Source organism: Peromyscus californicus, unplaced genomic scaffold (assembly GCF_007827085.1).
Source record: "Peromyscus californicus insignis strain IS unplaced genomic scaffold, ASM782708v3 Scaffold_6__1_contigs__length_162567912, whole genome shotgun sequence".
NCBI classification, from domain to species: domain Eukaryota; kingdom Metazoa; phylum Chordata; class Mammalia; order Rodentia; family Cricetidae; genus Peromyscus; species Peromyscus californicus.
The window spans coordinates 107,526,353-107,539,557 of NW_026294584.1; the positions used below are offsets into that span (position 1 = coordinate 107,526,353).

The 13,205-nt window shown below is 43.3% G+C and overlaps 1 protein-coding gene across 1 annotated transcript in view; it reads right to left on the bottom strand.

The window, feature by feature from the left end:
- Positions 1 to 13,205, bottom strand: part of Prickle2 (prickle planar cell polarity protein 2) — a 342,949-nt gene that overhangs the window by 76,996 nt on the left and 252,748 nt on the right. The window contains 1 exon segment of the mRNA XM_052721435.1: positions 11,005 to 11,188. Coding sequence (XP_052577395.1) covers positions 11,005 to 11,188 — 184 coding nt within the window.

The following is a 13,205-nucleotide window of genomic DNA, read 5'->3' on the forward strand; positions in this document are numbered from 1 at the left end:
ACTTAAAAGTTAGAAACCACAGAAGATTAAAACCAAAGATTAAAGTCAGTGTGGATCTTCCATGAGCAGGAGCCCTCTCTCTCTCCCTGTGAGGCAGCAATTCACTATGGTACATCAAGTAAAATCAGAAGACTGGGGGGTGTAACACTGCATCTGGAAAGGAACCGCCTAGGCTAATGGCTCACATATAATGTGTACTTAATAAACAACTACTGGAGGAATAAATAGTTAAATGTGAGAGTGGATGAATAGATGGATAGGCAAACAGTTAAAAAGATGAGGAAGGGTCGGGCAGTGGTGGTGCATGCCTTTAATCCCAGCACTCCGGAGGATAGGCAGGAGGATCCCTGAGTTTGAGGCCAGCCTGGTCTACAAAGTGAGTTCCTGGACTGTCAGGGCTACACAGAGAAACCCTGTCTCAAACAAAACAAAAAACAACAGCAGCAAGACCCCGAAAGATGAGGAAGGAAGTTAGTTATCTAATGATTTGATGGTAAATTCATCTAGCCATCCCACTAAAAATATCCCACAAGTCCTAAGACTGAGCAGATCACCTTGAGACTAAGCCAGCTCTCACCCAAGCAGACAGGACAGACTGCCCAGTTAGCAAAGACTGTGTGCAGCTGTAAATTCACATGGGAAGTCCAACTCCAGGGGCCCACACCCACTCTTTAGCACCTGAGGACATATTCTGGGAGAAGGCTAGAGCTATTTGTATTGAGAGTGAGAACTCTAACAGCAGGCTCCATCCTGCCCTTGCAAATGCTTCTTGGATCCCCTGGGCCTCACATTCTCTACATGAGCCTTGACAAGTCCCTGCTGGCGGAATCTGGCCACATCGTTGCTGACTTCATCTGGCAGAGGCTCCTAGGCCTGGGAACCCAGGTTCTAGCCCCAGCCCTGACGACTCTGTTGAAAACAAGTTTATTAACAGGCTGTTGTATTGAATGCTGCACATACATGCATATTTCCCATCTCCATCCAATGACATCAAGGGCCTCTCTCGAGCCAAGAAAAACACACACTGTTCATGTGACTAATTTCCGGAGAAGCAGGGAGGAGATTGCTTGGAGGCCTCCCTTGCCCACTCACCTCTCGAATCACATGGAAAACATTGGGGTGCATGACAGTGAAGCCTAAGTGGGAACTCCAGCTTTGGTGGTACAGAATCTACCCATTCAGCTGCAGAAGCCTGCAGCTCACTGCAGCCATGGAATTTCATCTGGAGCTCAGCACGTGCTGCTGGAATAGGAGAGGAAAACACCATTCTGGAAACAGATGGCAAGTCTAACGACAGTGTTTTACAGTGGACTGTCCCCTGCATTAGGGTAGAGACACTGTGTCTTCGCCCATGCCTTCCTCTAGCAAAGTGTTGGGAAGGTGGCTGGCCCTCAGCACATGTGCCCTAGATGAATGAGTGGTCACTGCTGATGCCCAGATGTCTGACACTGTACCAGGAACAGGAGAGCCTGAATGGAGTAAGGATGGGATGAGAGATGGTGAAGAGCCAGAGATAAACAAGAAGTTGACAGCAGGGACGAGTCTTGGAAGGCAGGGCGGCGCTGCTTCCTGTACTGATGGGGAAATTCTTTAGTCACCAAGGCCAACCCAACATCAGGGGAAATTTCTAGCCCACAGCTGAGGGAAACAGACCACTCTATTCTTTCACTGTATTTGATATCCTGGGTGTAGCACCCAGGGAGAGGCAGAGTGGAGGAGGGAAGCCCAGTGGCCCCTGGAATGAGACAGAGATTGCAGATCCTGCTCTGGGCCTGCTAGCTTCTTGATCTATTTGCGGATCACCTCCGAATCTCAACATTTATAAGGGGGGGATTAAGTACCACGGTTTGTTCATGCAACATCAGGTTGTTTGGTGGTAAACATGCACCTGAAATTATTGGGCTTTGAGCTTCTAGTGGTAAAGAAGAAAATGTAGGGCTCCCTATAGCAGGTTCATACTTTAGAAAGCAGGGCGGCGATAGGGTAAGTACTCATCTGCTGCAAACCTAGCATGTGACAGTTGTTCTTTAGGGCCATATTCACGACAGTGGAATCAGTACCCAGTCTTATATAGTTTGAATGAGATACGAGGTGTGAAACATGTGGCATTGTCCGACACTATTATTCATGATTATGAATATCACAACACTTCCTTAAAAACTAATAATCTGGAGTTATTTTGATCACATATTTGTTTCTTAATTTCCCTTCATCATCGTTACAGCTATAGTATGGTAGGGACTTCATCTTTTTAATTGTTTTATCCACAGTGCCTAAACAATGGCTGAGATATAGTTAACACACAATAAATATCTGCTGAAGAAATAAATTAATAAGCAAAAAGCCTGGCAGCTATTCCTTTTCTACATTATTTTCTAGCATGTGCTTCCACATATTCTTTACACATTCAGTAGGGAGAAAAACTGAGTGAAAAGGTCCCCAGTGAGCTCACTGCCCAGCCATTAATGACACAGGTGTCACTGGGTAAATAAGGGACCAGTTCAGATGCCTCCTGCTGACCTGTTGATTTTCTCTCCACCCAGAAAGGTATGTAAATACTCTTCTGGGTGGGAAGACTTCCTAGCAGCCTACTGGGAATGCTCCGGGGACTGGCTTCTCTAGGCTTCAAGGGTGTGAGGCCAAGACCATAAGCACCAAGAAAGGTGTACGGCAGTTTCCCTTTAAGTAGACGGTCCTGAAACTTGATTGAGGCACAGGATAATCCAGACTCAGGTGGCTCTGCCTGGGTCCTTGTCCAAGCAGCTCAGGCAGAGTGGGGGTCAGAAAAAATGATTAGCATTAAGTTGTACAGTCACAGGAGACAGACGGATCCCTGGCAGGTAGTCAGGGAAAAGAGGCTTTAAAGTAGATTAATATACTTTAAACATTTAATAAGATGGTCAGCTTTCTGACTCTTCTCCTGCAAAACAAAGACCTGGTGGGCTCCCTATTCTGCAGGAGAAAGAGAATTCATCTAACTCCCAAACATAACAAAACAAAACACAACGCAACAATCCTGACCCTGCAAGCAGATGCAGACATCAGCTCTGGGTCATCTCTTCACCTTGGGGAGCATGTCTCTTGGTGAACTTGTGTGTGTGTGTGTGTGTGTGTGTGTGTGTGTGTGTGTGTGTGTGTGCGCGCGCGCGCATGCGTGCACACACACATTTACTTCTGCTTTCAGTAAAATCTGGCTGAGTGCTGAGACCTTGCTTTTTCCTGCCTTTTACTCTCTAAATGGCTAGAGAGAAAGAATCCATTCTTGCAGTGCTAGATGACCTCAGTCTGATGGCATCAGTATTTTCAAACCAACCTCAGACAGAGCATCTGAGGAGAGTCCTGTGCTGGGAGGACTTGAAGGTTTTCCATTAAAGCCCTTGTGAGTCAAGCTTGTGGTATACTCCAGAGGGACGCTGAGCTACACAGCTTCTGAGAAAGCCGAGAAGAAATTGGAAGCCAGGATTCCTATAAAATCTATGCTATTCCCTCTCCTACATCCCCATCTAACTTTCCTCTTTCTTGGACAGCCTAACATTACTTTTGCCTCCAACTCAGAGGAGGAGTAGTCATTTAGTTGATACCATCTTCCAAGAAGGGCGGCAAAGAAGCAACTATTTGATTGAGCAATGTCTATGTTCATAAGTCTTCATTCAGAGCCAGGCTAGTCCTGGAACTGACAAGTCTGAACATGTTGGTTCGGGGGCTGGCTATCTGCAAGTTATCTAACTTCTCTGAGCCTTGGTTTACTCACTTCTACAATGGAGACAAAATAAGGTTGCTAAAAAATGTCGGTGACTTGCAAAGGACTCCCAAGTCAGCACAGCATGGAGATCCTTGTACTGTTTGCAATCGCTAAATTATGGAGCCAATCTATTTATCCTACAGTAGAGGAACAGATAAAGAAAATGGGGTATATTATATATACAAAATGGAATTCTTTTAGCCATAAAGAACAACAAAGTTATGTCATTTGCAGGAAGATGGTTGGAACTGGAGATAATAAAATTAAACCCATCCCCAGAAGACAACTCTTACATGCTTTCTCTCATTTATGGTTCCTAGGTTTTAGATGGGTGCATAAAATCAGAAGACATGAGGACAGAAGTGAAACAGTCCAGGAGACAAAGAGAACTATCAGGGTGAGGGACAGGCAAGAAAAGAGAGGATGGCTGGGGACTGTGCTCAACGTTTAATAGATACTTGTGCAAAAGCCTAAAAGGCTATACTGTTTAAATGGTGGTAAAGTCTAGAGAGAGACAGCTCCGTCAGTGAAGTGCTTGTTCTGCAAGCAAGAGGACCTGAAACTTTTACCCGCGTTCAAATCCCAAAACACGCTGTGAGAAGGCATATGGTGGCAGGTGCTTAGAACTGAGCAATGGGGAAGCAGAGACAGGGGGATCCCTAGGGGTTGCTGCTCAGCCAGCCTAGCCTGCTTAACAAGCTCCAGGCTAGCGAGGGAGACTGTAAAACAAAAGGAAACAAACCCAAAAGGCATGGTGGATCACATCTGAGGATTAACCCCCAAGGTTGTCCTTTGACCTCCACGCACATGTGCACCCACATACATGAACATATGCACACATGTACACAGGCCGGCAAAGAATGGTGGTGAGCACACAAGCCTGTCCTGAAAGCCAAATAGCATTGCCATCGCCACTGTCCTCCTCAAGAGGGGACAGAGGCTCCTGGGAGCTGAACCACTTTTCTGAGGTCAGAAAGTGACTTGTCGGTAGTCCAGATGGGCCTGACTTCAGAGTCTAGACCCCCTCCTGGGATGGGCTGCTGGGTTTGCAGGCCATGGCTTTGCAGCTCCAGAGACTTTGACTCAGATACAGACGGTGCCTTGGTTGGGAAACAGCAATCCGCTGCCAGCCCTTGGCTCCTCCCCCACCGCTCCAGACCCCAATCTTGGAGCCAGCAGTGCTGATTCAGGTCTGCACTAGAGCAGAGGCCATCCAGCGTGCTCCCTCTCCTGCCTTTGTGTAGCCTAACAAACGCTTAGTGTGATTAAGATGGCTAGGAAATCCGCTTAGAGTGCACGTATTCAGGGGAAGCACAGGGAATGGAAGCCGGTGATAAGAAACAATCTCTCATTTAGGGAAAACAGAACAAAACAAATGTCATCTTTTTGATGTGACCACTCCATGATCATTTTCCTTCGGCAGGGAACACTTGTCGGCCTGACTCTTCACTTCTCACTTGGTGCCTATGGTCTATCAGGAACTGTGCTGTAGGCTGGTGTTGGGGTGGGTCCCTAAAGAACCAAGCAGGCAAGATCTCTGCTCACCCAAGAGTTAAAGCCAAGTGAGGGGAGCGAAATATTAAGCCAATCATGATACTAATAAATACCTAACTGTGAGTTTGATACACATTACGAAAATTGCAAGATTTTGTTACAAAGTTCATAACTGGGGACCAGATCTTGAATCACAGACTGGTCAAAAATGTCTCTGAGGGCCTTCATTTAATCCAATGCTTAATGCATAAGCAATGAGCATGAAAATGGAAACAAAAAGGATTTACAATCTTTGAATAGAGATAATTTCATGAAGGTCAAAACCAACTAACTCACTTCATCTCTGGGAAGTACTTGGTGTTTTAGTTTTCATTGGAAGAGTGCTTCAAAAGTCAAAAAACGGGCAATTACTCCTGGCATCTGTTTTTCATTCTTGCTCGGATAGTCTGAAGAGAATGTGGAACGAGCTGGAAAAAATAACTGACTTTCTACTCTATGCACTAGGACAAAGTTAAGGTCAAGGGAAGATTACTAACTTTTGGAGACTAAGGATTTGGGATATTTATAGGTGAGACTCTGTCAAGGACACAAGGGATATCCAAAATGTCAATGAAAAGGACATTCAGGAAATAGAAGGAAGCTGAGGGTCCATTCAGATTTTCAAGGGGTAGCCGAAGGATGAAATAATACAAACAACACTGCAATGTCTATCTAAGGAAGACTTCACCTGAGAACGCGCAGTTGCAACCTCACAGGAGGGCAGTTTGTCACAGTGAACAAACACCTTAGAGAAACTTGCAAGGGACACTCCTCTTAGGAGTTGTTCTTAAGGAGAGGAGCAGGGATGTTTACCAGACCCATGTACTTGGTTACTGCTGTTGTAAGCCATTCAGATGTAAACTAACAAGAAAGTGGTGGTCCAATCAACCCTGAGCTCCTGATGTCAGGGGTGGCCATTCTCCTTTGTCCTGGGTCATCTGGCTATTTTCAGGCTGTTTGGTACCTCAAAGTCCTACTCACATACCAGCAGAATCTGCCAGTCCTTCAGAGAATTAACTCTAAAGCTCCCCCGACCCAATATAACTTCCAAATGTTTCAGCCTCCTAGTGATGGGTGACACTTCAGACTAGACGATGGGAAACCTAATTACTACAGAAGAGAATTTGCTTTGAAGTAAATTGATACAAAAAAATGTTCACAATACAAGGAAGGAAAAAGTCCTATCAGGGATGGTAGAGAATATCATCACACATTTTTATCCAAACCAACACAAAAGGGCAGCCCCTCTTTTTATACACAGATCCTTGAATACACTAAGAAGTTTGGGATATAATTTTGTCCCTTTGGTGGAATTAATTTTCATTGACTGTTTTTAGATGTTTTCTTTTAGACAATATCTGTCTTCTCTTGTTTATTTATGTGTGTGTGCACATGCTCAGTACAGGTACACATGTACTATACTCAGAGGACTGCGGAGGACAGGAGACCACTTTGGATCCCTTGGAGCTGGAGTTGCAGGTGCTTGTGAGCCACCAGACATGGGTGCTGGGACCCAAACTCTGGTCCTCATAATTGAGAAGCAAGAGTTCTTCACCACTGTGCCCCCTCTCCACCTCCATCTTTCTTTCTTTTTTTGACTATAAATCTTCCCTTCATAAAAGAGGAAGAAAGCTATTTCCAAACTGGGGAGCCACTCACAGCAGGCTCCCCTGATTCCAGTTCTGGTTTTGACTTAGTGGAGAATACAGGGACAGACTCAAACACAGTGGGTTTAGTCCTCTACCAAGTGGGCCTAGTACTCTCCCAGCACCTGGCCATATTACATCAGTTGCATGTAGGAGCCAAAGCATCATGAGTGTTCAATGAATATGTGTTGACTAGAGTCATCCTCTTTTGCCTTAACTGGACCAGATTCTTGGTGAGACACACTCCAAGTGTCTGTCTGTATATTTATAGATACATGACATGTTTATTTGCATGTATGAGTATTTTGTCTACATGTATGTGTATGTACCAAGAGTGTGCCCAGTGCCTGCAGTGGTCACAAGAGGAGATCAGATACCCTGGAACTGGAGTTATGAATGGTTGTGAGCTGGGATGTGGATGGATGCTGAGAACAGAATCTGGGACCTCTGCAAGAGCAACAAATGCTCCTTGTCACTGAGCCATCTGCTCAGTCTCCACACTCTAGCTTTTAACATCACTTTCACCCAATGGCTATTTCATTCTTTAGAAATGGAATGTTGAAGATGTAGTTGGTTGTCACAGCTGGGAGACACTCCTGGCATCTGGTAGGTGGAGGTGAAGGATGATGCTAGCTATTCTTTAATACATTGAACTTTTCCTCAAATGAGAATTACCCATCTAGAAATGCCAACAGTGAGAAATCTTGCTTGCTATTTGCTTTATTTAAACTCGCTTATAATTATCAATTATAATCTTGTCACAAAGCATTTATAGAAGATGGCTACAATTATTAACTGAGTCTGAACCAAAACTGGAACCTTGAAACTGACTACCAGACTGCAGTCAGTCCTAAGGGCAGACTGCAGCTCTCCGGTTGGCTACCCCAGGGTTCTCCAAATGACTTTGACTCCTTAATATGGTGTGAGCTGAAGAAGAGGATTTGAATAGTTATCACCAACAAGTTTTGAGTCATTTGAAATCACAATGTGACTGCCCTTCTATTTACCACTTTCACACTAGTTTAAGAAGGTTCAATTTTGAAGCTAGTGGATTTTTATAAAATTAAATGCCCAGATTCAAAAATACTTTCCTAAATGTGAGGTGAATTTCACACACATATTATTAAATTGTAGGAATTATTGAAGAGAAAGAGTAATAAAGAACATTACCTGAAGGTATCCCATCAGCCTCATGACCACAGAGAGGAAAGATTTCAAACCAGAATTAAAGTACATTACTCTCCACCCTAATTAGTCTTTAATATTTTGCCTCTAGCACAAAGCATTTTTCATATTTACTGTAATTTCTCTTGATAGAAAAATAGTTTCTCTCAAATCATAGACAACTATCATGATATTAACCAGCAAAACTTTTGGTAAGGAAAGGCATTTAGGGATCACATTTTTCCTAATCTAAGTGAATACCAGACAGCTTTTAAAAAGCCTTTATACCCATAAATATCTTTGTAAATAATAAACTTCAAAAGATCTCAGAATTGCAAACCTGAAGCCCATTTCTATCATACAATATCACTTCTTCAAAGACTTTTAATAGTAGACTCATATTTTATTGGGCAAATATAGAACCCTTCAAATACCCTGATATTCTGCCTCTGGGGAGCGATCTTCCTTTCTAGTTACGTGCATCACAGAGGTTTCATGAGTGCCAGGAATAAAGACAACCTCCTGAAGAACAATTGCCAGAGATGGGATCACCCTTCAACTGGCACAATTCCAACCATTTGTTTAACAGTGTTCATCATTTTCTTTCAAAATATATTTAAAAACTTCAATTTTATATTTCCGCAAGACAGCTGAATGAGTCAAGTGGCCTATAGTCACTCGCAATTAGAATACAGTCATCCGCAATGAGAATTGCTGTGTTTAATCAAGATCCTAACTTCTGCAACTGTCTGTTTTCTTGGATCAACACAAGTAGAAAGTTCTCCTGGAATCTGAGCATCACTGAAGATTGCTAGTGGTCTTAGAGAAAAACCTACTTAAGCGGGAACACTGGAAAATTCGGGGCCTAATGCAACAGCAAGCAACGTCATTTCAGTGAATGACAACAAAGATGGGCTACAAGGAAGTTACTGGAAAGGAGGTCAGCAGGAGAATGAAACAAGCTCCCAGATCTACCCAGGCGTACAAACTCAACTGCTCCGAGTAACAGCTACGTCGATGACATTCCGTCAGCAGCACCCTACCTAAGCACCTAGATAAATTCTGATACTCTCCTCCTTTTCAGACTAATTCTTAACAATGCAACCTTTAGACAGAATGAAAGAAAGAATCTTGCCCACAAGCTATGGGAAAGCGCTTTTTGGTTGTTCTGCCAATATCCCAAGAAAGCCCAGCCTTCACGGAAATGTTTTCTATGGTTGTTTCTCATCCAAGACACTTTCTTTCTTATGTGTGACGAGAAGAGAGATCACAAGGTTGAAGAACATACAGGGAAATAGTGTAGGAACATTAAGTGGATATAGCAGAAACTGAGATGACCTGCATAGGCCAGATTTTGTCTGTAGAGAATGGCCAGGGCTCAACCCCATGCAATTGTATTTCTACAGGAATGAAAATGAAAATCCTCAAATATTTCAGCTGGAAATATAAACTTGTGGGCTGGGATTACAGCTCAGTGGTATAACGTTTACTGAGAGCATACAAGGCCCTTAGCTTTATCTGTAGCATTGCAAAAAATATAAATTTATATATGAAAAAAATCCTTTATTTATACAATATTTCTCTGGCTGGACAAACCATGCCTATAGGACAGTTTTTGTATGCCAATTTGGTACATCAATATGGATGGGATAGCATTAATTGTCAAGTTGACACAATTTAGAATCACCCAGGAAGAGAGTCATAATGAGGAATGTCTGCATTGGGTTGGCCGGTGGGCGTGCCTCAAGGAGGTTTACGGGTATGGAAACACCCGGCCCACCGAGGGAGGCACCACTTGCTAGGCAGAGTCCTGAATTGCATAAGGGTGGCGAAATTGAGCATGCACGTGCATATTCATTCTCTCTGCTCTTGACTGTCGATGTGATATGACTAGCTGTCTCGAGCTTCTGCCTCAGAGACGTCTCTGCAATGTGAGCAGGAATTGTGAGCTAAAATAAACCTTCACATGCCAAAGCTGCTTTTTTTTTTTTTCTTCTGAGTACTTTATCACAGAAACAGAAATGAAAGTAGGGCAATGGACAAAGGAAATGGAAAATGGCTAATCAGGGAGACAGTAGAAGAACCACTTCTCTGGATATTAGTGGATTCTTGGGTCTTAATTACAAAGTACTTTTCCTGAAAGCATTATCACACTTTAAGTTTCTGACACACAACGTCATGCTGTTTGAGCTTCTAAATACTCCTCCAGACACAGAGCTCTCTCAAGAATTTAATGGTTCAGGGGAAGACAATAGTAGTTAGCACTTTTCAGATTCTAGCTGTCTCTGAAAGTCATTATTGGGGAGATGCTAAGAGGGTCCCGCTTACAGATGTGCTGCCAGGCCGACTGAGGATTTCTGGAAGAGAAAACGCACCAAGTACCACGGAACGCAAGACAAAGGCTGGGTATCACTGGGAAACATGGAAAACAAAAAGAAGCAAAGACAAAAGATACTCTCACCAGGCCAGTAATGTTTATAGCCTGTGTGTAGTGCCAGGAATAGCTTAGGGAAGAGCAATGTCTTTATAAAGTAAGGTCAAGTTTAGTATTTAAACACAGTATACACTGCTGAGAAGTCCTCATTTTCCTGTATAAAGGATCCGAATGTGACGACTCACGTTGACGCTATCAAGCTTCTCCCCACGCCCCCAAACATAAAGTCTAATATTTAACATTTCTAAGATGTTTCCAGACAATCTACAAACGGTTGACAACGACAATCCAGAATGAATTAGTGATGGATTATTCTAGGCTCAGCTCTATTTCCCACTGAGGCCTGGGATAGCTTTAACTCATTTGCTGCCAAACAACCCTGAATCAGCAGAGCAACCCTTCCCTTCTAAGCTGGGGTGTGGATGCACTGGAAAGACAAACATTTAAAGCCAAAGGCATGGGAAGGCTCCCAGCAAGATGGCTACCTGCTCAGGCTTCAGCCCCGGGGGAACCCAGGCGTACTCTTCCAGAGCACAGCCCGAGTCATCGTCTGAGGTCGAGTTCCTCTGGAAGTCAAACATGAGTTTGCTGATGGTCTTCTCCATCTCCAGCGGCATCACCGTTACCATGTGCTCCTCCTGAGGACACTTGCAGTGCAGGCAGATCTTCCTGTGGGCAGCAAACACAGCAGGTCACAAGGAAGAAAAAAAAGCCGTGTTTTTTTTTTTTTTAAGAGGCTGCTAGTCACCAGCCTTTGGATTCCAACCCATAAACACATTCACCAGCTACAACCTAGAGAACCCTGGTTTATAAAGGACACAATACACAAGTCACATGAAAACCACTTAGGGGATCAGGGACTACTGGGTAAGCATGCTGATGATGTTGACGCACAGACCCAGCCTCTTCTTCCAAATCCACTTTCAAATCCACACACACACACACACACACACACACACAGATACCCACAGAGACATACGCACACAGACACATACATGTGCATGTATATAATATATAATGTAGACTTCTAGATACAGACCATGACCACATTTATAGCATTGAATATATAGAATCCACACACTAACCAGAAGTATTACCAGATTTAACAAACACTGACATGTTCCTTTTTTTTTTAAGTTCTTAAACCATGCAAAACAGAAAAAACAACAATAAAACCAAACCAGGTTACAAAAACCCTGGATGCTGACTTTTTTCTTTAGGAGTAAGAAGAGATTTCCACTAAAACCAACATGGCTCCAAGATCTTCACAGGAAGATAATTTCACTGCCATTGAAGCTCCCTGATTCAGAGTCTTCAACTCAAAATGTACCATTGTTTGTAATTATCTTACGTAACTTCACACGTGAATTCTTTTTTTTTTTTTTCCATAGAGAGAGAGAAGAGATGGGGGCTTGTGCTTTTGAGTGCTTGTTTGTGAGACGGGTCTCCTGTTGGCCTAGAGTCCACCAAAGAGGCTAGACTAGTGGCCAGCAAGCCCCCGGAATCCACCAGTCTCAGCCTTCCCCTACCTCCCCAGCGCTGGAATTACAAGTGTACGCTACCAAGCCTGGCTTTGGCCCTCCTTCCAGCTGTGTGTCCCAGTTATTCTAGAGTGCCAGTCAAGGATGCAGACTCCTCAAACCGAGCCTCTCCTTCAAGGTTTCCAGCTCTTCTTGAACCTTATCCCTCTCTGAATACTGTAGCAATGAGAATGACAAAGTCAGGCAACACACGACACCCGCATCTCTCTCTCTCTCTCTCTCTCTCTCTCTCTCTCTCTCTCTCTCTCCAACAGAATAAAGAGAATAGAATGGAGGAGGCAAACTTCAACACGCTAGTCCACGTGGACGCTGGTCTTTTTGTAGCACATTATGAAGGCAATGAAAGAACCCGGAATTCTAATCGCCACATGTGTCTGGATTTGGTGACAACAGCTTTGTTAAGATAATTCACATAGCATAGAACCTACCCTTCTAAAGCATATAATTCACTAGCTCTTAATATAGTCAGAATTTCACAACCACCACTAATTTTAGACATGCCCACTGAACCCATGAGCATGAACAGTAACTTCTCATAGCCCAGGCTCACATACCCTGACAACCCTAATCTTTCTGTCTCGGTTGGTTTTGCCTGTTTTGAACATTTCATATAAAGGAACCATGCAAAATATAATCTTTTGAAACTAGCTTCTTTCACGTGTTATAGTTCATCCATGCTGTGGCATAGATCAGTCTCTTGAATGGTTTTATTTATTGCTGAGGAATATTCCAGGGTAGGGATGTATCACATTTCTGCATTCATCAACTGATATATATTTGGACTCTCAATTTTTTTGAATAATTTAAATTTTAATGTTGAGGTTTAAGATTTAATATAGATCTATGCAATCATTTCTCTTGGGCATATACTTAGCAATGGAATCACTACATTGCACAGTAATTTTATGTTTATCATTTTGAGGAACTGTCAAACTGTATTCCAAAATATCTAAACAATTTGAAGTTCCTAATGAAGGCAGGTTACACATTCTCTAACTTTTGCCACATGTATTAATGGTCTACCTTGTTGACTGTGGCCACCCTAGTGGATGTGACATGGTATCTAATTGTGGCTTTGATTTTCATTTCCCTGAGGGCCAGGCTAGGGAATTGCTCATCTTTCTAAGTGTTTATTATATGCCTTC